This window comes from Thermobia domestica, chromosome 8 (assembly GCF_964235325.1).
Source record: "Thermobia domestica chromosome 8, izTheDome1.hap1.1, whole genome shotgun sequence".
Classification (NCBI taxonomy): Eukaryota; Metazoa; Arthropoda; class Insecta; order Zygentoma; family Lepismatidae; genus Thermobia; species Thermobia domestica.
The window spans coordinates 183,080,735-183,106,670 of NC_137461.1; the positions used below are offsets into that span (position 1 = coordinate 183,080,735).

Consider the following 25,936-nt stretch of genomic DNA (forward strand, 5'->3'; position numbering starts at 1 on the left):
GTATGTATGTATGTATTCACCTTTCTGTGGGCGCCCTTTTGGTAGACTTGTCCACCGCCCTCCTTAGCATCCTAGCACGGGCCTGCATTATCTGTATACAGGAAGCCACGGCCACCGCCGTATCCAACCGAAGTAAATGCTCAGGAAGAATTATCTTCATGTGCGATTTATTCAATAAAACAACATACGTTGGCTGATGTATTTACCACTCGCAAAGTTACTATCCCTGTTAGGACACATTTCTTTCTTTTTATTAATATCAAGAATCGAAAATGGATACGGAGTATTTCATTGTTTCTCCACTAGAGAATTTATTAGATAAATACGGATTGCAGATTTTACCTACTAAAGTACCTAGAAACAATTTCACACTGTTAATATCTAATCCAACCAACAGGCCAATAACGATAGCGAAAAATATACCGATCGCATATGTTGAGGAGGATTTGCAAGAAGTCGATATACAGGGACATCAGCAGTTAGACGAACAAACTGACGAAACATTTTATAGGTCTGAACAGGAAATACAGGATACATTAGACAAAACTAAATCACTTTTTGATATTAAATTATTTGACATAAACTCGGACCTATCAGATGAACAGAAAAAGGCTGTACATAATTTGCTTTTTAAGTACAGGGATGTCTTTTCATATTCAACGACAGACATAGGATATTTTGGTGGCTATGTTCATAAAATAAGGATAGACAAAGGAGCTTTTTTTTCATCAGAGGTCACCTCCTATTCCTTTGGCGGTGAGACCGCAAATTGATCTGCAAATTAAGCAGATATTGGAAGCAAATATTTTAAAGAAACCAGTGACAGCTCGTTTTTGTCGCCACTTCTAATAGTCCGCAAGCCAAACACCAGAATTTTGCTTAGTTTTGAATTTACAAGAATGTAATGGAATGTAATAAATTTACAAAATATCTTAGCATGCCATTCCAGTCCACAGAAGATATTTTACACGTGCTTAGGAGCAAATCCTGCATTCCAACCACTGACATAGAGTTTAGCTATTTTCAGTTATTATTGTACCCTAAAAGTCAAAAATATATGACCTTCGAGGTCAATTCTAGCAGGAAATACTATCAATTTCAACGCTGCGTTATGAGACCTGGAGTCTCGTCGGTAATTATGACTTTCATATGAGAGAACTGATTGAATGTGTTTGCGAACCTCTTCCAGTTTATTTTCAGACTTGGTGTTGGAAGGTTTGTGGGTTCCTCGGCTACTAATGTCTATAACACTGGAGAGAGAAGCACGCTTCTTTTGAATTACAGACTCTATGAAGCTTTTGCTTTTACCAAAAATACACAGGAAGCAACTTTTACACACTTCATGTCTTTTACCCGACACTTCTATGTGATACAAAACTGTCACTTGGCGATAGTACTGCTTTTCAAAATCTGTCTGTCTGATTCTGGTTCTCTGCTTATTAGCAATATTCAGCAAACTAGAGATATACATAACTCTTCGATTATAATCACCAAGAGCCTAGTAATTGTCAAATATATTTCTAAACACTTCTTCTGAACACAACATTTTACATTTTTTTCTACACTCTCCGGAAAGCTGAAATATACGAGCTAGAACGCATTTCCCTTTCGAAGTAACATATGATTGACCTGTATTTCTGAGACATTTTCTCGTTTCACGAATTTTTCGTGTATCGCCTTTCAAACCTCGTGATTCCTTCCGTCCTCTATTTTCACGGGACCTATCTTCCACAGGTACCTTGCGTTCGATGTCAGATGTTCCTGGTTTCTCTGATAAATTGTGCAGATCTGTACACTGGCCGAGCACAGTAATAGATGTTTTTCCCCTCTCTCACTACTATCTTCTTTCATTACTTTTCTCTTACCAGTCTGTTTCTTGCGTCTCGTCCTATGACTTTTAAGCTTCTCTTCTGTTTCGGATTCTGTTAATTCGGATGCAGAATCATTCCCATCAAAGTCCGGATCTACTTCTATTGTTGCGCATTTATGTTGTTCATAAAAATATTCAAATAGAGATCGAAAATAGAAACAGAGTAAAATGATTGTATTTGTTTCACACAAATACTACTTAACCTCTGAATAATATGAAAACCAAAATAATTCCAATAGTAACTAAGCAAATAATTTACAAGCTCGTTTCTTTTTAACATATTTCACATAACTTTATTGCTTGCATTTGTTTCATTCACACGATGGAAATGTTTTCAACAATTAAGTGCAGTGCAGAACATGTTAAGTCACATTTTAGAGGACTTACCTTTCTCTTCACACTCATATATGAATGAACAAAGTTGGGAAAAACATGTTAAGTCCACTTGTGAAACACCTTTGAAAAACCTGATAGGACTTAGCCGAGCATACTCAATTGTAGAGAAAAATTTTCTTATTCAGATAGCGTGAAAAGCTCATTTTTGACCATTTTGGACTTAACATGTTTTGCACACCCACCCGATATATATATATATATATAATTTTTTATAGTGAACAATACGTAACGGTGTCATTTGGTTTGATAATTTCAAATTTCTACTATTAGTTTATCTTTTTCTAAATAATGTCTTTATAAGGTTTTCAGGTACTATTTACTAAAATAGTGATCACACTACGACTTCTGCCCATAGTCCCTGACGAACTATGGAGGTAGTTGCCTCAATTCTGGCAAGATACCGTATATCGATCCTGCCTACTTTTGTTGTTCTAATCGCTCGATACTTTTGAAACATTCCAAGGAATCGAGCTAACTCAACACCGTAATGGTTTAGTAGAGTTTCAATATAATTTCACTGAATGTGATAGGGAACGGTGAGATACGGGATCGAACCCCGTATCTGTTATTCATCTATCCTCTTACCAAACATGGATATACTGAAATCGAACCATAATACTGTTTAAACTTGAAGGTGAGTTATTACGTTTATTTTTGGAGAAAATTGAGAGAATTTTTATGTCGTTAAAATACATGTCGTTCGTTGTCAATCTGATCGAGTTGATAATTTCGGATCTGGCAGAATAGTGTTTTGTTATTAATTTATGTAAGGTGTAAGAAAAACATTAAGCACTAATTGTAGCTATTGTTGTTTGTTTTCTCTTAACAGTGACGAACATATTACGTGTAAATGTAGTATACTCGTTGCGAAACAAAATCACATCTTACATTCTCTTAATATAATATTTAAAGTTTTACCTGAAATCTTCTTGGTCCTGTAGGAGATTTAGCATATGGAATTCCCCTGAACTCATAAACAGTACGATGTTTCCTTGAAGTTATAGATGTTTTGCCTCGAACAGCTCCAAGATTAGGAATTTGGATTATATATGGCCAATCTTGGGCTATCACTGACACGAAGATACCAAACAGTTCAGCGAGTCCCGCCAGCAACATTTCTCATAAACATTAAAGCAGGATGACGTAAACCATTCAGCCTGGACTCTAAAATAATAACATATTAATGAGAAGCAGTCACATCAGGAGAGGATAGTAGTACTATTATATTAATAGACATTCCCTCTAACTACTTATTGAGATACAACTATGTTATACTTCAATTTTCTTGTAAATAGAACATGTTGAATTTGATATTGACGAAAGAAAAAAGTATTAACAACTAGCTTTTCTACATACTCATTTGTGGTCTCATTTTGAAATTCTTAGTGATTCAACATAGGATATATCATGAAACAAGCAAAAGTCAAAAGGAGAAAGTAGATGAAGATGAAAAGTGTAATCGCAATACATATCTAATAGTGTTTTCCTGAAATGTTATTACAATATGATACTCTATTAATGAAATATACTAACATTATACTATTTTTGCGTCAAATCCCGCACACTTTTATTCCTTAACTACCTGCATCTAATACTTTTTCACTTTTAACATTCAATTCGCTCTATCAAATGACAGCTTTATTTTCAAAAATTCCTCTATACCTATTCATTTTGCTTTCCATACAATTCTAGTGTACATCCATGTGGAAATACTGTAATGTTTTCTTTTCAAAAATACATTTTTTAATAACTTTGAGACTAATTTGGAATGTATATTGTAATGATCACCAAGGATCATTACGAGATCATACTGGGAGAACGAAAAATTAAAAAAAACTTCTATTTTAAAAAGTCATTAAAATAACACTTCTTTCTGTCAAAAGCAGAACTAAATACAATTGAGAAAGTGCACTTAAAATTAGAAAGACCGGAAGAGAGCTGCAAGTGCACTCTCTACACTTAACTTTAGTTATAGAAAGCTACCCGTGACCCAAAAGTCGAAGACAGAGAACAGTATTTAGATCACAGATTTCTAGGTCACGGAGAGGATTGTTTCGGGAGACTCCAAAAGGCGCATTTGGATAAAAGGCAAAGATAGCGACAGCATAAGTCATTGAAGGATTGGCCGTCATACTACTGGAAGGCGGTCCTGACCAAGCCACAGATATAGAGCTCCAGCTTCGCAAACAAGAAGGCTGTCAACCTAGCCATGGAACAGAGCCCTGAGAGTGGAAGTAGAAGCAGAGAGAAAGAGAGAGATGGAGATGACACAGCAGTAGAGCTTAGCAGCCATAACAGCAACAAATTCACTCCTCAGAGGTCCTGGGTTTGATGCAATTGCAACTTTGCCACACAAAGAGGTTTGTGGTCCGAGAACCGAATACAGCATGAAGCTCCAGAGAAGTTGTTTCTTAGAAGAGAAACGCACGGTGTAACAAATAGTATCATAATGAAATGTAATTACTTCACGTTATATACATTACAATCCTGTGCATGAGCCATAGAAGAAAATCTGAATTTAAGAAGAGGCCGGATAATGTAACTAGCATTGCTATGTAAACTTGTGTAACAGAATGTAGATTCACTCATTAGGTAGCTTTAAACCGAATTACCTTGAAACTTATCGAATACCCGACGTAAACAACATAGTTTATAGAGGTTCATTCATTTTGCTTATTGATTAATACTTTAAATTACATGGCCCTTTTCTAGATGTTAACCACTGTAAGAGAATAACGTGGTGTTTTGTAGCTACCCCTTGCGCGTACAACCCAGCAAATAAACAATCATCATCATTTTGTAATTAATGATTCTCATTTCCTCTATGTAATTCAATGTAAGGTTTATGAGAAGTTAAGGAACTAGTAATGTTATAGCACACGAAAGTTCACCGAGTATTCGTAAAATAATTTCTTTATCAAGAAGTAGAATACCTAGGCCAAGCATGCGGCCTTCATAAAGAAGAAACAGATTGAATTGAAGATTGTATTGCAGTTGCATCTTCAAGCGCAAATCGAATTCCCTGATCAATTATTTTACCACTATACTATCACATAAAATTTATTCACTTTACGTATATTTACCCAGAGTCAATATCAATAATATTGTTTATATACACTGAGAAAAAAATGTAAGTGGCGTACTTAAAAACGTAGGTTACATTCCTAATTCCTGTAGTTTTTGGACTTAACGTACAACCGTATATACATCCTTCAGCAAACGTATAGCTGAAAAAGTATGTTATACGTACTGTCCGTATAAGTGCAATGATGTCAGTCGTGTGACGTCAGTGTTGGGCAAAATCAATTGAAATCAATTGCAATTGATCAATCAATTGAAAGTAATTGCTCTGAAAATCAATTGCAATTGATTTCAATTTGTAATTGACAATTAATTTCAATTGCAATTGAATTCAATCATAAAATTTGCAATTAATTTTTCGTCAATTGTTAATTGTTAATTGGTCACGAGGCAATTGAAACTTTTAATTGTTAATTGACAATCACAAAGAGTGCAATTGAAACATTTAATTGTTAATTGCAATTGACAATTGAAACTTGTAATTGTTAATTGTAATTGTTAGTTGCAATTGAAATCAGCAATTAAAACTGAAGATAAGAAAATATGTGTATATTGTGTTGTCCACTTGTTACTGTTTTACATATTTCAAAAAAGGTACTTATAAGAAATGCTGGATAAGTAGCCCCATCCCTTCGCCCCCTGCGAAGAAAGCCGTGAAACTAAGCATTTTTTAAATATATTATGTTTATGATTCTATCCCCCTCGACAGAACTCTATATGCCCGTCATGTATACAATAGGGATGGGCGCGAGCGAGTTCGAACGAGTTTTCTTTAAAACTCGACTCGACTCGAAGCAGACGTCTTTGAACTCGACTCGAGAACTCGGCTCGAAAAATTTCCCCCAACTCGACTCAATTCGGATCGAGTTTCCAGTCAAGTCGAGCCAATTCGAGCTAAATCTTTTCTGTAGTTCCAAGTACTACTCTCTTCAAGTATCCCACATACACAATATAATTATTTTCCCGGCGGGAGGTGATGTGGTTCGGATTAATCAGTAGGTCCACGTCTCATATAGCCTCGCTGCTGAAAAGGGACGTTAAACTCAAAATCAACTCAACAATATAATTATCCATGATATTACTACTACTACTACTATAACTAATTATTATTATAACACCGTGTATAAACATGGAATATAGGCGGTTTGTATCTGAATACTAAAAATTAGTTGACTGTCGATCTCGGTCGTCAAGAAATCTTCAGGAGGCAAGGACATCGGTCACGAGGTTCTAGTTTGAGTTGAGAACGAGCAAGTATTCGGGCTCAAGCCAAAAATTGCTAAAAGTTATAGGACTCCAGCCAAACATGTTCAAAACTGCTCGACCCGGGTTTAGGGTTGTTAACGACTCAAGTGGCTCTCTCACAGCTCATTAACTTATGGAGCCGAACAGAAGTGAGCCGAGCCATTAACGACTCAAGCGGCTCTCCCACAGTGCATTAACTTATGGAGCCGAACAGAGAAGTGAGCCAAGCCAACAGCTCATCCAACCGAGCCAGCTCGAGCCGGTGGCTCACACGATTGCTTACCCCAACCGAGCCGGTTCGAGCCATCGACTCAGTTGAGCTGACTCGAACCCAGCCTATGGACTCGTCTCAACGGAGCTGGTTCGAGCCATTGATTCCAATCGAGTCGAGTCGATGACTCGTCCCTACCGAGCCGGCTCAAGCCATCGGCTCAATTGAGCCCAGTCGATGGGTCATCCCAACCAAGCCAGCTCAAGCTGTTCGCTCAGTTGAACCGAGCCGAGCCGGTTGACATCACTATCCCAGTTGAGCTTCTACTTTGGCTAAAAAAATTAGACCGTGCAGTTCTCAGCCTTGATGGTAAGAACTACAGACTTATATTGGTGCCCACGTCATCATTAACTTGTTCCGCCACCGACGAATTTCGAGGTACTTTGTTTTGCATCTTTTGTGCGTGTTTTGTGTCGCTTTGTGAGCCTATTTCCACATTTTGTGCGTCACCGGAAGTGGGTCAAAATGGGCCTACCAATATGGCGGAACAAGTTATTGCTGTTCCGCCACCAATGAATTTCGAGGTCGTTGCCTTCACATTCTTTTGTGCCGTTTTGTGTGTCTACTTCCACATGTTGTGCGTCATGGGAAGTGGGTTAAAATGAGTCCCCAAGGTGGGACGAAAATGAATCGCTATTCCGTCACCAACGAATTTCGAGGTCGCTTCTTTCGCATCGTTTAGTGTCAGTTTCTTGCCGTTTTGAGCGCGTATTTTCATATTTTATGCGTCACCGGAAGTGGGTCAAAATGGGCTTCCAAAATGGGACGAAAATGACCAAGAGTTCCGCCACTATCGAATTTCGAGGTCGTTAATTTCACATCGCGTATCCTTTTGTGCGCCTATTTCGACGTTTTGTGCGTCACTGAAAGAGGGTCAAAATGGGCCTCGAAGGTGGGACGAAAATGACCCACTGCTTCGCCACTACCGAATTTCGAGGTCCTTCCTTTCGCATCTACTAGTGAATTTTCGTGCCGTTTCGTGCCCCTATTTCTACGTTTTGTATGTCACCGGAAGTGGGTCAAAATGGGCTTCCAGGATGGGACAAAAATGACCAAGAGTTCCGCCACTATCGAATTTTGAGGTCGTTTCTTTCGCATCGTTTAGTGACTATTTGTAAAAAAGTTTTCTGTGCCTACTTCCTCGTCTTGTGAGTCACCGGAAGTGAGTTAAACGGGCCTTCAAAGTGGGAGTTAAATGACTCACTGATCCACCACTACCGAATTTCGAGGTCCTTCTTTCGCATTGACTAATGCTTGATTTGTGACCCATTTCCACGTTTTGTGCGTCTCCAGAAGTGTGTCAAGATTAGCCTCCAAGGTGTGACGGAAATGACCTACTGTTCCGACACTATCGAATTTCTAGATCGTTTCTTTCGCATCGCTGAGTACCTTTTTTATTAAAAAAAAAAAAGTTTTCTGCATCTATTTCTCGTCTTCTGCATCACCCGAGGTGAGTTAAACGGGCCTTTAAAGTGGTAGTTAAATGGCTCACTGTTCCGCCACTATCGAATTTCGGGATCGTTTCTTTCGCATCGTTTAGTGCCTGTTTTGTGCGTTTTGTGCGTCACCGGAAGTGGGTCAAAATGAACCTATGAATATAACGAAACAAGTTAATGCTGTTCCGCCACCAACGAATTTGGAGGACGATTCCTTCATATCGTTTAGTGTGTATTTTGTACCGTTCTGTTCACCTACTTCCACGTTTTGAGCATCACCAGAAATGCGTCAAAATGGTCCATCAAGGTGTGAGGAAAAAGAGCCATTGTTCCGCCACTATCGAATTTGGAGGTCGTTTCTTTCGCATCGTATAGTGCCTGTTTTGTGCGACAACAAAAATGGGTCAAAATGGCCTACAAGTATAGCGGAATAACTTAATGGTGTTCCGTCACCATCGAATGTCGAGGTCGTTTCCTTCACATTTTTTATGCATGATTTGTGTCGCTTTGTGCATCAGTGGAAGTGGGTCAAAATGCCCCTTGAATGTGGGATGAATATGTCTTTTTCTGCCATATTTGTAGGTCCTCTTTGACCCACTTTCGGTGGCGCACAAAACGTGAAATTATACCCAGAAACGGTACAAAACATGCACTAAATAATGCGAAAAAAGCGACCTCGAAACTCGATACTGGTGGGAGAGTGGGTCATTTTTCTTCCCACATTGAATGCCCATTTTGACCCACTACCATTTATTCACAAAACGTGGAAATAGGCTTAGAAAACGGTAGAAAACACGACAAGACGATGTGAAGGAAACGACCTCGAAATCGTTCCTGACGGAATAGCATTAACTTGTTCCACTATATTTGTAGGATAACATTGACCCATTTCCGGTGACGCACAAAACGTGGAACTAAGCTCAAAAAACGACACAAAAATGGACCCAGCCCGGGTGACGAAAAAGTTTAGTTTTATTATTTGTGCGTTGTTTCGGAACGCAGATTAACCAGTATCCAGTTTCTGAACTCCAAAATCAGAGATCGATCACACATTTGAATCAGCCAGGAAAAAAAATTAAATAATGCATATATTCTTCACAAATGAAAATTTCGATATTTCTGAAAACTCGTCGTTTATTTAGGCGCATCCTGTTATCTTGGCTTTTCTCCCAAAGCCGATTGAGATTAGTTTGGAGTTTATCCTTCATGGCCTTCGTCATGCATTACGAACACCATTACAGTAAACCGATATTAATACTACTACTTAGAGCTAAATTTGTCACTCAGTCACACACATACACACGGGACAGCGTATAGACATAGATAAATTCTAAAGGAAACCATCTAATTACGAGGGCTAGTCAAGAAAGACTTGGACTGATTTTTTTTCTAGGCAATTTATTATTACTCAGCAACAGGCACATGATCCTTTTCAAAGTAGTCCCCGCCCATTTGAATGCACTTTTTCATTCGAGTCTTCCAGTTTTCAAACACGTGTCGCAGGCCATTCTTTGAGAGGTCCTTCAAAACCGCCTCCGATGCCTTCAGAACCTCGGAATTATCGGAGAAGCGGCGTCCACGCAGTCTGGATTTTAGGGCAGGGAATAGAAAAAAGTCGCACGGTGCGGTAGGCATCTCCACCATCCTCAAACCTTTGCAACAGCTCCCTGCAAGTCTCCACTCGAACGGCCTTCTGCTCTGGTGTCAGGAGTCGCGGAATCCATCGCGCACACACTCGGCTCATGTGGAGGTGGTCATGCAAAATTTTGAAGGCACTGCCATGAGATATGCGTAGTGCGGCTGCCAGATCGTCGATACTGATGCGGCGATCTTCTCTAACAATGACTGCTGACGTGTTAATGTTCACCTCAGTAACAGCTGACGCTGATACACCTGGTCCACCAGCTTTCGTGATTGTCATTCGGCCCTCTTTAAACTCTTTGAACCACCAGAACACGGTACTTCGTGGCAGAGCGTCATCTTTGTAGGCTGCTCTCAACATTCCTAGAGTTTCTGTTGCACTTTTCCCCAGGCGATAGCAGAACCGTATAGCTGCAAATTGTTCATCTCGTAATGACTCCATTTCTTCTACAGGCGACTTCTAGAGGCGGCGCAGAACATCACCTGCAATAAAAAGTCGTGGTTACCAAACATGCAATGATTCCTTAACAACATTTTATATATATGCACAGCAAGACCCACCCTACTTGTATGCCATACTATGAAGCTGCCGGGAAACAGAACTGCCGGGAAAAAAATCAGTCCAAGTCTTTCTTGACTTGCCCTCGTACATTTTACTATACATTTTATTACATTTATAAAAAAAGAGAAACAATATTAACTGTTAAGGAAATATTTAGAAAATATTTTTAAAATGTGGCAATATACATACTAAATTGAACAGCAACGTCTGAATGACGTATATATATATATATATATATATATATATATATATATATATATATATATATATATATATATATATATATATATATATTAACAGGAAGATTAGAAGAAAGCATTCATGGTACACAAAAATTATTTATGTATATGAATATATTCTTACATGTTATGAGATTATAGGAATAAGAAACAAACTATGTAAGAATTTAAGTGAGTCCTTTCTCATATATAAAAAATTATGTTTTATTTGATCATTTGTTTTTTTTTTTCTTGGTTAGTTTACGAGTCCTATCTCGCTACTAGCGATGAGAGTCAATATCACATTGATTGTTAGGCACTTTTACAGTGTCCATTTGTTTCACTATCATATTTTTATATGCGTACATATAATTATGTTGCTCATTACAAACAATACTAATTCCATTCGAGGAGCATTCATGGAATACTCTTCCCTATCCAGGTTATAGAAGCAAAGTTGTCTTTTCAATTATGGAGGCTATTTTACATCCTCAGTTATTTAGTCACTAGTTAGATTGTAGACCAGCTCTAAATCATTAGATCACTAGGTAGATGCAAACACTAGTAAAACTTATTTTATCAAATTCCGTCTCGTAAAAATTTAATTTTCTTTTATTATTCTTTTCTTATTTCGTTCAAAGAGAATTTCGTGTATATCGACGCATAGAGGTTACGGTAACACACACTGATTAGATTGAAAAGGTTCGGATAAGAGGAAAGGATTTTAAATGTAAGGTTGGTACGAAGATATCATATTTATGAACTCAACAGTGGACTTGATGGTACCTTAGGGTTACGAAATACGACCTGCCCTCATCTCATATTACATGTAATTTGTATTATAAAAATGAGGTTAAAAATCACATATACCATTCAGCGAAACTACAAGACATAGAGAGAAAAATATTTTTGTATGCGGCGGTATTCTAAGATCTCTCTCTTACACTCGTCGGATGTCTCGAACTATGGCAACGAATGATCATTCGAGGTAGGCACTAAACCCTTTATACATATTCATTTCCTTAAATCAATTCTACATTTCGCTTCAATAACATATTTACGTTTCACATAAATTTATATCTCATCGTTTCTACTTACAGACCCCGACAAATAATTTGCTAATAGATTGCAACAATCAAAAAAATAAGAACTTCCGACATTCCATATAATCGACGGATTTTCCGCGCATAACCATAAAACGCATGTCTGTATCTTCAAATTCAAAATAGACCTTTTAGTACGTGAGGCAGGCACGTAAACACAGAAAATATATATGTATATATATATATATATATATATATATATATATATATATATATATATATATATATATATATATATACAGTGGCGGATCCAGGATATGATCAAGGGAGGGGCTAAACCATAATTTGCCATTTTATCCAGTGTAAAGCAGAATTAAAGCCCATTTTATCCAGTGTAAACCTGAGCGTCAAGGGGGGGCTATAGCTCCGTAGCCCCCCTTGGATCCGCCCTTGTATATATATATATATATATATATATATATATATATATATATATATATATATATATATATATATATATATATATATATATATATATATATATATATATATATATATATATATATTTAAATCGAGAGTGTTAATTTTACTTTTGGGCCCAACTACTACAAACTTAACGTTTATTAAACTCGATAGCAGGAAAGTAGAAATAGCTCATAGTTTGACAGAGAAATTCAGACGGGCAATGATGAAAAAACGAGAATAAAACATTATATGTACCGAACCATCAATCACTCCGCAGTGGGTCAAATACGACGGAAAATCAGTCCCTCGATACTCCACGTCGATGAATACCACCACGAATCATGTCTCACGACGTCTCAGTTAGTAAATTACGTTCAAAAGCTGTACATTGAATGATTAATATTTGTAAAGTTCAATAGTTGGGGGAGGTTAAGAATTTAAAAAAATCTTGAAGAAGAGAATAGGAGATAGCTGAAGGAGAAAGGCAGCAGCGCGCCAAAGGAAAATAAGTTACGACACTAAAATTACAAAGGTAAGTGGTCGAATTTCCACATACAACATTCCAGAACCAAATTTACTTATATATGCCAAATAAAGTGGCCTGCTCAAATGCGTGGCCTAAAAACTAAATGCCCCGAACGCAACAGTAAGTCCGTGCACTAAAGGGGATTTTCCGAAAGGCAAAAGCTTTAGGGAAATCCCCCTCCTCACTGTAACCCGACTGAGATCTTGGGGACTCCGGCACTACCGGGAATCAACGTGTTTTTTTAATTTAGTATTTCTAGAGAATAAAAAAATTATCCTACCCCTCAGAAACTAAGAATTCCGAGGACAGTATGGAAAACTAGAGTAAAGTCGATAAAATAAAAATACTAACTAGGGATTGGCCAAAATTAAAAAGAAAATAAATTAATTAAAATTTTATACTGGGGATTTACTTGCCAAATCTCACCACTGGCTCCCACATTCGCAAGAACGCCATGTCTTGAGGTATCGATTAATTTCAATAGCTACCTAATTTAAAACTAAGGAAAAAATGAAAAATATTTGAAGGGGAGAGAAGGTCAACACCTGGGTACGAAGGTACCAGAGTTTACTGTAATTAATTTACGAAATTTTTTGACTCTATCCGTTCCGTCACCTCTACGAACAAGGATAACTTAGTCGGAATAGGTAACTTGTAAAAAAATTTCAACGTTGCAGGTTAAATTCAAAACAAATGCATGTAATTCAAAGGCACAGTTTTCAGACGGCTATTATATTTTCGTGATTAATTGTAAAATATCTCAAATTCTTTGTTATATGATGCTATTTACCCTGCTAGACTTGGTTCTCAACGAATATTTTCTATTACTCTTGAATGTCAAACTGCAAAGTGCTAATATAGTCCGTTAACTAAACAAAACCTACATCCTCGTGCGAAGTCATAGTGCAGGGGTCAGTGCTCGAAATATTTATCATTATACATAAATAGTCAATACTTCACCTCGTGGCAAATAAATGCATTCGTGGCATATATATAACACTCTATAACGAAGATTCACTACCGGACACCCTATACTTTAAATATACTAAAGACTGTCCAAAGCAGTCATATTATATAATTGCAACTTATACGCCACTACTAAAATAATCGCGCACTGACCAATACACAGAACATCTCACGAACCCAGACCTTTTTCAATCAAAGCCAAACTATATACCACTTAACAGTTTAGAAATGCATGTAGGTTCAAAGGACAGCAATATTATCGATGATAATATTAATTAAATACGTTCTTATTCTGATGACAACAATGAGGTTTATTCTACAGCAGGGATAAAAGAAAGAAAGAAAAAAATTAGTATCGTAATCTAAGAACGGAAAAACTAGCATCATCTTCTGCTTAATGACAAAGTTTATTTTTGTTAATATTTTAATTACTGGTCTATACAGAGCGTTGTAATTTTTAGGAAAGCTTAATTTGGAATCAATTTATCTAACTGTTTGTTTATATAGTCCAGAAATAATATTTACGCATAATTTATTTGGGAAAAAGGGTCATTTTCGAGTTGACTAAATCGTTACTGTTTGCAGCAACAAAACACTAGTTCTTGAACACGCCGGAGATGGCGTTAGTAGTATCTAAATAACCTATGCACGATCGAATATGCCCTTGTACACCAAATCACTATACGATATTACTATGGATTTCAACGGAATTTTAATACTTATTACGACGAACAAGATGTGAAAAATCATATAATAAATGATACCCTCCTAGATAGCAAAAATGACTTGCAACAAACTTGCAGCAGATTTGCAATTCAAGTCTGGCAAACTTGCAGCAGACTTGTGATGCAACTCTGGAAGTTTGATGTAAATTTAATGCAAACGTCCTAGTTGACGCTCTTCGAACTTGCAGCACGCCTGCAGTGCAAGCGTATGGTAAGTTTGCAAAGCAAGTTTCTGCAAGGGGTTTACTTGCACAGCAAGCCTACTGCAAGATTGTAGTAAGTCTTCTGCAAGTATATACTTGCAATGAAAGTCTACAGCAGGTCTTCAGCAAGTGAGTGTAGTAAGTCTTCTGCAGGTATGTACTTGCATTGCATTGCATGCCTTTTACAAACCGAACATTTACTGTATACGAACAATCACACAGTATATTTTTCTCTACAACTTTGTCAACAATACACGTTTAAAATATAAATTATCTCTACATACTGGATACTTATATAATTATCTTAATTATCCACTTGTTTTAATGCTTCACACACTTCGCACCTACTACAAATGGTGGCCTGGCGGGGAGATTTCTAAGATTAGACTTTTGTTCCACCTGTTGGTAGAAACTAGAACTGACACACTTGCTAAAAGGTTGCAGCAAGCCTCTGAGGCAAGTAAAATCTAGCAAGTGAAAATCAAATTACGACATTTGCGGGTAACTCTTTCAAAACGCCTGCAGCAGGTGTACAGTGCACGGAAAGTCTAGCAAGTTAAAATCAAATATAGTGAAAGACTTGCTGCAAACCAACATGCTATTAGGGCTGTCCCTACTTAAACATTTCATACTCTCACTCACACACTACTTCCACTGTCAGAATACTACATTACGCATATATACATGCCACTACATTACACATAAATTAAAAGCTAACACAACGATTAATACATGTTATTACACACGCTAATCAACACTACTACCCGATTTGATTGTACATAAACAACATCCAGTTTTTACCAATACTAAAATTGCAACACTTTTAAGCTATTCCCATTCACAGTTATTGATTAAGCGTCAACATGGCGTCTGTCGTGCAGCATTCTGTAATTCACTATTTCAGTCCATTTTCTCTTCAAAATTTAACAGTTTAAGGCTCCCTGCATCTTCCAACAACTTAACTTCGAAAAGAAACTAATTTTACCTGGGTTTTAGCTGGTAGTTTTTCCAAATATGCAAAACTTCTCCGCAACGAAATTACATGCTGTGTCCTGGATTAAAGCCGGTTCTAGAATGAATGTTCTCGCGCCTTAATAGCATACTTTCAGAAATAGTCCCAATCAAAACAGAGAGTTTTGGCGGCGGAGAATATGAAACGAACAGAAAATGGTAAAGTCTGGATAAAACCGGAGGGCATTTCAAGAAGAACGAGGGGTCTAAATTATTCTGCCAAAATTTAGGTTGGTAGCTTATTCCAATAATTCTTGCTTAATAGCGGGCCTAGTTTTTCGTATAGCAATAAGATAAGTTTCAATATTCGTCCATTTGAAATACCCATATGCAAAATATTATCATGAAATAACGTACGAATAAAGTTATTATTCCCCAAAACATAGTTGCTACTAAATTATCCCGAGCTTCCACATTAATTCTGAGTATAATTATAATAACTGGATATCATATATGAATCGAAACATATTTAGAAAAAAATTGGCATAGTATAGTACGTGATAAAATTAGTGGACCCCTCCGAGCGATAAGTACATTACAAAGTATATACGTAGGTGATATCTAGCTTTGTGACGCCAGGACCGTATGTAGCATGCGGGTTAATCATGACGACACACACTGACTATCAGGACGGAGGATAATTTGAAGAAGTATGCAATATACATTCTGTACGTATGTTTGTTGCGTTCAACCCCCAGACCCCCGTACGTACGATTAGATACAGTATACGTATTATACGTATGTATTATACAGACTTTCCTTATGTCGCACACAGCTTGTCCAGATACAGCACAAGAATATCCGTATGCACCATACAGACAGTGACGACGCCAGCTTTAAGTTTTTAGGGGGGGCAACGGAGAGACAGATACATTTTCGGGAAAGCGGCTATTTGCCATACCAAAAATGACATAATTATTACGTTTGACTTATTTAACATTACATTGTGTATTTCGTTGCTGTTTTTATATTAGACCTAAATGATTATAAATTAAAGTTATTTCAAGTAAAATTTGTAACTAACAAATAAGTAACGTCTGCACATGAAATATTTTTCAATGAAACTTTTGAAGTCTAAACATAAATTGAATTACTTTCGCGTATGCTACAAGTAACACATTCGTCTAGTAACTACATGCTACGTATCTCCCTCTCTCTCTCTCTCTTTCTATATCTATATCTATCTATCTATCTATCTATCTATCTATCTATCTATCTATCTATATATATATATATATATATATATATATATATATATATATATATATAGAGAGAGAGAGAGAGAGAGAGAGAGAGAGAGAGAGAGAAATTACGAGGAGCTGCTGAAAATGTCGTAGTCGAATCCAGAAGGAGTGTAGGTACTAGGTAGTAAATGAAACCGTAGTTTAGGAAAACATATCTCTGTATGTACAAATACAAATTTTCATATTAATAATGAAATTCTTATTGTTTCTCAGGCCTCTGAAGTGGTTATGTGTGCCCAAACAGCGAATTTCACGAACATTCAGATACTAACTGTTATAACATTTTTGTTCCACCAAGGAAAGTCACCGAAGTAAATTAATTAGGAAATCAGTGAAACACCACGGGACTCTCCTCCGTTACATACAGTGGTGAAGAAGTAAGTGGCTTAGTATAAACGTGGCGATTTCTCAACAAATTATCGTTTACATCCAGGATGATTAAAAGCAATGACTCATCCCGAAGTCATGAATGCAATTTGTTACATTATTCTTGAAAATTACAGCATTTTAGCCAGTGGTGGATATAGCCCGGGGCCGGAGGCCCTAGGCCACCCCAGTTTTTCAGTGACAAAAATAATTTAACCTATAATTTATATAGTTTTTAAAGTGAATAGTAAACTTACGAAGTAGAACCGCCGCTACTTTTCTACGGGTACCGTTATGTTCTAAAATTATTAGTGAAACTCCGTGTCGTTTAATGGCTGTGTTGGCAGACGGTCGGTTAGGTCATTAGGGGTTGATGGCATGATTACGTGGGTTTGGAAAGTTCCTATGTTTCTTTTTTTTAACTGTGATTACATGTGTGTATTGTTGGAAAGGTCGTGTCCTCTTTTTCGAGTCTGTATACGTGTCTGTACAGACTCTATACTGGATACTTTTAAAAATAATAATGGAAATTTAAATTTGAATTTTATCTGGCTCGATTTGAATTAAATCTGTTGATATGATGAAACGTTATTCTGTATCACTTACTTTTGTAGCAGTGATTAAATTAATATTAATATTGAATATATTTACATTATTGACAATGAGAAGAAGACCCAGTTCGAATCTCGTATTATACAGATGATTTTGACTAATAGAAACTCACAATGAGATGAAGACCCGTGTTCGAATCTCGTATTATACAGATGGTTTTTGACTCATAAAAACTCACAATGAGATGAAGACCCAGTTTGAATCTCGTATTATACAGATGGGTTTGACTAATAGAAACCGACATTGAGATATATATAATTTGGAAAAAATAAAATATTTGAGTCCCACCGTTATGCCGGTTTTTATATTGCTTCGCTTTACAAAGAAAGCTCTTAAAAGTATATAGAAAGTGGGAGGAAACCATTTTATAAAAGGTATTGAAATATATATATATATTATAAAAGATTATGTGGTACGTACTGCGAATGAACCCAGGACCCCAAGCTCCAGAGGTGAACGCTGTATGATGGGAGGGAAATATTCATGCGGGACTTTTTAATTTGACAGATCGTATGCATAGCATACTCGGTGAGCGTGGTAAAAGCTCGTGTACGGAATACGTATACTACGGTACGATACACTATGCTGGTACATATACAGAGTCTGGTTTCCGTACGTCTTTTGCTGGTGAACTTAAGACATGAACTGAACTTTTCGCGCGCTTTTGGAAAACCGGTTGGGTAGGAGTGATGATGTGTGTGCTTGCAGGGCATTGCTAAAACTTGAATTTAAATACAAAGGAAGGCCGTTGACATGTTTGGTAAACATCACAGAATACCGCCAGACTAATAGAAATAACTTTCGTGCCGCGGTAGGTGAACAAAAGAAAGATTGCGGACGTGTAAGATAAACATCACAGGTTGGAGAAAAAACTAATAGAAATAACTTTGGTGCCGCGGTAGGTGAACAAAAGAAAGATTGCGAACGTGGAAGATAAACATTACAAATTGGGCACCGACTAATAGAAATAACTTTGGTGCCGCGGTAGATGAACAAAAGACATTGTCGGTGAAAAACACAAAAGAAAGAAAGATTGCGAACGTGTAAGATAAACATCACAGGTTGGAGACAAACTAATAGAAATAACTTTGGTGCCGCGGTAGGTGAACAAAAGAAAGATTGCGGACGTGGAAGATAAACATCACAAATTGGGGACAGACTAATAGAAATAACTTTGTTGAGGTGAACAAAAGACATTGTCGGCGAAAACATAAAAGAAAGATTGGGGACGTGGAAGATAAACATTAGAGAATATGAATTTATAATAATAAAAACAAGTTTTATGATACTTTGTTAACATTGAATACAAAGAAAGTTTTACATTACGAATGGTAGAACATATGAGGTCATTGAACACGAATGCAAAAGAACATTCATCTATTGAATGATGATCGTGTTGAAACATGAAGGGATGTTAAATACGATTGCAATAGAAGATTGTTATATTAATGTAATAATGATTGAATGAATGCAAATACAACGATAGTTTGTGGCATGATTGATCCGTTATTTTTACATGGACGATATGTTGCTGTATGTATGGTAGATGTCTTGTTTACATGAATAATAATAGAAGTTGTAAATAACAGATTTTATTTTAAAAGCATGTAAACTATTTATTTACACGTGATTTATCTAAATCTATTCTTTGCGCATAGACGACAGATGATTAAATAGTACGCCTTATGAATAACGTTAATGAGGGAATACCGTTGTAAAATGGGGAATGATTTTACGAAAGTGAAAATACCGAATATTGATATTTTAAAAGATTATCTGAGAACATGTTTTGCTATTTCTATATTTATAAAAATTCTATAGAGAATTGGAAAAGTACATGTGAAAATATTTTAATTGGCGTGGTAGGACTTTGAAAAAATGTTTAAAGTATCACGTGATATGATGTTATCGGTAAAGTTTTCCTTATATATTGGGTATAAAAGAAGACTGGTATAGTATCATCATGGAGTCGATTTAGAGTCAAGTACGGCGAGAAATTTACTTGTGCGAAGAGTTAGATTGGGATTCTTCTTGAGTTTGTTGAATCTCCCAACAAAAAGTTCAAATCGAATAGAGAATCTCCGGAGTTGTTTATTGATGAAGAAACTTGCTATTTTTCTCCGGCTTCTCCAGATGTTATTATAGAGGAAGAAACGTGCTATTTTTCTCCGGCTTCCCCAGATGTTATTATAGAGGAAGAAATCATTGATTTAAGAGAAGACCCAAGACTAATTCCAACTTCGCCTGTTGGATCAAGAACAACTTCACCAGTACCAGTAGCAGGAACACCAGAGCAGAAGTTTCAAGTTCAATCGACAAAGTGGACACTTGCTGAAGAAGAAGAAGAAGAAGAAGAAGAAGAAGAAAGACCAACATCTCCCGATTTATTTAATGAGGAAGAGGAGGAAGAAATTTGTAAGTTATTGAGTGAGATAGAAGAGTGCAAACCCAGCACGCCATCACCAAGTGTTTCATCGTTGGACTTTCCATTTTCACCCCAAAAGGCCCCACTGGATTTGCGGGTGCAAACGAAACAGTGCCAGTGCAAGTGTAGTAGTGACTTTGTAAGTGAAACATGTGTTAAAGATAGTATTTTAAAGTGGGAACCGAATACAGTTTTACTTTGCCTGGGTTGCACCCTAAATTATTTCAGTCCGTTTGGGCACAGGTGTCTTCTTGCGAATATATTAACTCTTGAAGCAGAAGCGTGGAAAATTATGACCAACAAAAATGTGCGAGACAAAGTGTATGAAAATTATGTGAAATCTCATTCTAATAAAAGAAATGAACATTTATTTAATGAAAACTATGACAACTTATTAAAGAACCCAAATTATATTGAAGGACTAGTGAACATCTTATCAGAAAAAGATAGAAACGCTGCAAAGTGATTTCTTTTTGTATATAATATAATTTGTATATATTATTTTCATAGTTGTGTGTGTGTGTGTGTGTTTTGTTGTTTGTACATATATATATATATATATATATATATATATATATATATATATATATATATATATATATATATATATATATATATATTGTTTTCTATGCTTGTTTGCTTGTATATATCTTTATATCCAAATAAATATATACGAATTTCATTTCTTGATTTTTATTTAATACAAAAACTTTCCTAAATAAAAGGTATCATTGACATTTTACAAAGTGAAACTCATTTATGCTTTTTATCGTTTACTTTTGGAAACTCGTTTAAAATTGGTATTTGATGACTGTTTTATATTTTTCTTGATTTTTACTAATACATTGAAGCATTTAAAAGTTTGATGAGTATTTTACATTGAATTATTTACAAGTTTGCGATTTTTGAAAACATAGTTCCTCAAAGTTTGTGTAACAAACATACCTTGATTAAGAAGAGTTTATGTAACGAAAGATCATCATAAATAAATAAGAACGAATTTGTGCAACAGTTATTTGATGGATTACACTATTTTTAACATCGAGTTTGCACCGCAAACGATCCAATACATAAGCACAGTTTTCTGCAAGAATTTTTATTATTATTATATTCACAATCATAGATTGTTCAGAGTTCCACAGAAACTTTCTAATATATTCACAATAAAAAATTAACACCGACTTTGCAATGAGAAAGGATTTTCTAAGTTTACACTTAAGTGTGCTTAGTATTTTACATAGTAATTATTTAACACTACATAACTATGTTGATGTAAGAATATTACGGTAAGTAAAACAAAATAATAAAATAAGAAGATTGTTCATCGAGTAAATTTTACAAGAGAATAAAATATTCACAACAACAAAAAAATTAACACCGACTTTGCAATGGCAAAGGAGAATATATATAAAAAAGAAACTGATCTAATAACGAATTTAAAAACTCAGTAATATTATAGTATGATTTATATACTTATCTTACAAAATGCAGAAACTGATTTTACAAACGCGAATCATAACATGCAGAAAGTTTTCACAGGCATGCAATATAAAATGTAGAAAGGGTTTAACATACAAGTATCATAACATGCAAAAAGTGTTTTACATACAAGCATCATAACATGCAGAAAGTGTTTTCACAAACGCGAATCATAACATGCAGAAAGTGTTTTTACAAACTCGAATCATAACATGCAAAAAGTTTTCACATACATGTAATATAAAATGCAGAAACTGATTTTACAAACGCGAATCATAACATGCAGAAAGTGTTTTTACAAACGCGAATCAGAACATGCAGAAAGTTTTTCATATACATGTGATATAAATGTCGAAAAGTGTTTTCAAAACAAATAATTAACACGGAACTTCTATTGACGTGATTGAACAAAAAAATGAAAATGAAAATGTAAATTTCAAAATTAAAAATGCAAGTTGTCAAATTAAAAATGAAAAATGCAAGTTGTCAAAATGAAAATGTAATTTTCAAAATTAAAAATGCAAGTTGTCAAAAACGAAAATGTAATTTTCAAAATTAAACATGTAATTTTCAAAATTAAAAATGCAAGTAGTCAAAAATGAATGTAATTTTCAAAATTAAAAAAATGCAGAACGTAAACTAAAAAAATGTGAAAAATTTTTCACATGCATTCAATATAAAATGTACAAACAAATTTTATGCAAGTGGATCATAACATACGGATTTTTTTGTTATAAAAATGTGAAAAGTTTTTCACATGCATGCAATATAAAATGTACAAACAAATTTTATGCAGGCGAATCATAACATACGGATTTTTTTGTTATATGCATATGTTAAAGTTTCATATGCACATGTTAAAGTTCTAATTTCGTGAAAAAAATTTTTTTGAAGAATCCTTTTTTCCCTACGTATAAATTGTAAATCATATTTGGAACATAGTTTGCCTTTACACTGTAAGTGTTTTGAAATTTTTTCGCGGTGAAGTAAAATATATAAAATGTGTAAGGAAATATATAAAACATGTAATATAAAATGAGAAAAATTTTATTTACAAATTTCAATAAGATATATATAGTATACATACAGATACATTTGTGATTTTAACATTCCTTGATATATTGTTTAATACAACCTATATTTATATTAGTATATGTACAATTACATATTGGCCAGTTGATTGCTGAAAGGCTTTTATCACTTGTTTTTGTTAATTTATACACATTGTTTTTATTATTTTGTAATTGATTAACAGAAGAGTTTTTATTTTCCATTATTACTATTTCTTATGCATATTATAATGTAAATCTTTTTGTAAGAATAACCTTGTAATTAACTGAATGTTATCTTTGTTTAATAAAATGTTATATAATGTCCATGTAAATTCCCAATCATCAATTTCGGTATCACAATGCACTGTTGCAAATTCTTCATATAAGTCATCAAAAGTTTGTGCGCTTACCATTGTACGCCATGCATTATAGCATAACATATTATAGTCCGAAGTTATACAATCGTGTTCTTCTATTTTGCTCCTGTTTTGAAAACACCCGTAACACAAAAGTTCTCGCTGTGGTTTCCAACGGTCAATACATAATAACACACATTGTTCTTTTATAGAAAAAGAAGAACAGTGATATTCGCAATTGTCGTATGTATTTAGGAAACAACATTGGTACTCACAGTATGGATTGTTGATACACATTTTATCGTGTTCAAGATATGCTTCTCTTAAGTCTGAAATATGATAATCATTAAACGTAATTTGTTGATATGAATAATTAAATTTGTTTATAAGATGCGGGATAATGTTTACGTCTATATATTTCACATGAATCTTTAGATATTGTTTTAATATTTCTTCACGTGTTGATTTCTTAATTAGGAAATTCCACACAATAGTATTTAAATCTTCATCACATTCACTTACACATTTATGCTCAGTTTCTTTCTCAGTACGATTCGCACAGCCTTCACAAAGCAGTGGTTCAGAAAGTTTATATTTTTCTAGTATTTGCTTTACACAAATTTCACTTACGTTATTAGGAGTACAATCACACTTTAGTCCATTGAATATCAAACTGTTATTAGAAGTTGTATTTTGATTTACTACTACTACTTCATCTTCAAACGGTATTTCATTTGAATATCTGAAACTTCTTCTGTAGACTTGTTCGGGTATTGGCTCCTGTCTGCAAAATATTATGAGACATGTATCATAATCTTCTTCAGGAATTTCAGGATCATTTGGATGTACAAGAATAATTTTCTTTTGTTTTTCAAGTTGGAAACGTTTTTCACGTGGTGAAATATACTTAGATTTTACACATTCACTTTGCAATAAACAAAGATAGGTTTCAATTTCACCTTTCCGTTTCATATTATGAGTTGAAGAACCAGAATTTGTTTTTTGCTTTTTACCTGCGGAAACAAATTGCTTTTGACTGTACATTGTAACAGCGTATCACTCCCTTTATTTGATTTAGTACAGCTATACGCATGCGTGCTTTTATATTATATTGTGACTGCGCGAAAACCAAGCACAAGTATACACACGCATCTGACATGCGCGAAAAACCTAGTACGAGTATGCGCACGCATAGAATTTATATTGTCATGTGACATGTTTAAATACATCGTGAAAAGAAACAGGTGTGATTATATAAAGTTTTTCATAGCATTATTATATCATTAGATCATTTATATGTAATAATAATAGACATGTATGTGGTTTGTTAGGGATGAAATTAATATTAACAATTGCATACTTTCCAATTGATTTACTAACACTTAGTGTTTGCTAAAGCAATGTTTTAACAAACGATATATTGAAAAAAAATTGTGATATCAGAGAAAACAAGATTGGATTTTAATTTATGTGCTTACAAACTTAGTAATTCAAATAGTTTATTTCACAACTATGGGAATTTATTCCTTCAAATGAAGCACGAAACTTATGATTTTTTTCTTGTTTGGTGCAAAACTAAAGAAGACGAAAATAAATACATTAAAGAGTATCATGCCCACGAAGGCATACAGTTAAATGAACCCGAGTCTGAGGTATATTGCTAAAAATATTCCTCAATTTATTTTATGGAAAAAATGACAAACAAAAAACGAACTTGTTGCAATCCGTGATAGTTCACACTCCGGAAAGACTTTTGACGTACTTGCTGTCATCGCAGTAGGAGGTACAAATTGTAACACACACTGTTGATAAAGATGATTTTCACATACATGGACATCAAGAAAAAAATTAAGTAACAAGTTGGAAAGGAAATGGTAAAGACAATAATAAAGCTTTATATCCTATTGATAATACTAGGACTTTTGCAATATTAGAAGAAGAACAATATATGCATATTTGTGCAAAGATCATACTAATAATCGTGTTTTAGATAGTGGAAATACTAATGTTCTAATATTTTATTATTATTATTATTTCATTAGAAGAATATATTATTTCGATTACAGATTACTTCTACAAGTGCAAACGAGCTAACTCAATTGTTAATCATGGCAAAACGTTTTAAATATGAGGCATCCGAAGTTGTTTACTACACATAGAAAATGATAGTAGATAAATTTCATAGTAATGGGTGCATGTACGTAGTCTTGAGTATAAACGATTTTTGGAAGCGCTATTTAAGCATTATAGGGCTGTCCAGGAAATTATTTTGGCAACCTGTGAAACCGCTGCTGATATTTCTGATTTATATCAGTTTGGTATGGGTGCATCAGAATTTGAAATAGTAAGAAGTATATCACGAACATATGCTTACTTTGGTTTAAAGGGGACAAGACTACCCATTAAGTGTATGGCTTCAAATGGAATCAATGATCCGGAAAAATATATTCATTCATTCATTGTTTCAATTTGTAATGGACAACACAATCAAAGACGATAACAAAAACGCGTATGTTGGAATAACTATTGAGAGCACTACCTCAAAGTTAAAACGATGTACATAACATGGCGCAGAAAATCGGAATTGAGCCCTGGCGCTGTCTTTTTCCATAGTGGAAAATACCCTCAATAGTAATGAGAAAATTCTAATTTAAGCTGCATAGTGTGCATCTCCAAAAAGGGACGAGGTAACTCTTAAGGATTGGATAACTTCTTAAAAATAAATTACTTCCTATGGAGAAAA

General features: G+C 35.0%; 1 protein-coding gene across 6 annotated transcripts in view; it reads right to left on the reverse strand.

Annotated features, from left to right (window-relative positions):
• LOC145693363 (juvenile hormone esterase-like) overlaps positions 1 to 25,936 on the reverse strand; it is a 1,331,986-nt gene that overhangs the window by 1,083,444 nt on the left and 222,606 nt on the right. For 5 of the 6 annotated variants that reach the window (XM_081769289.1, XM_081769291.1, XM_081769290.1 and 2 more), the window contains exon 2: positions 3,185 to 3,430. The exons of the other annotated variant lie outside the window; for it this stretch is intronic. In XM_081769289.1, the coding sequence (XP_081625415.1) occupies positions 3,185 to 3,382 (198 nt within the window). In that variant the 5' untranslated portion in view covers positions 3,383 to 3,430. The remainder of the gene's footprint in view (positions 1 to 3,184; positions 3,431 to 25,936) is intronic. 6 annotated transcript variants of the gene reach the window in all.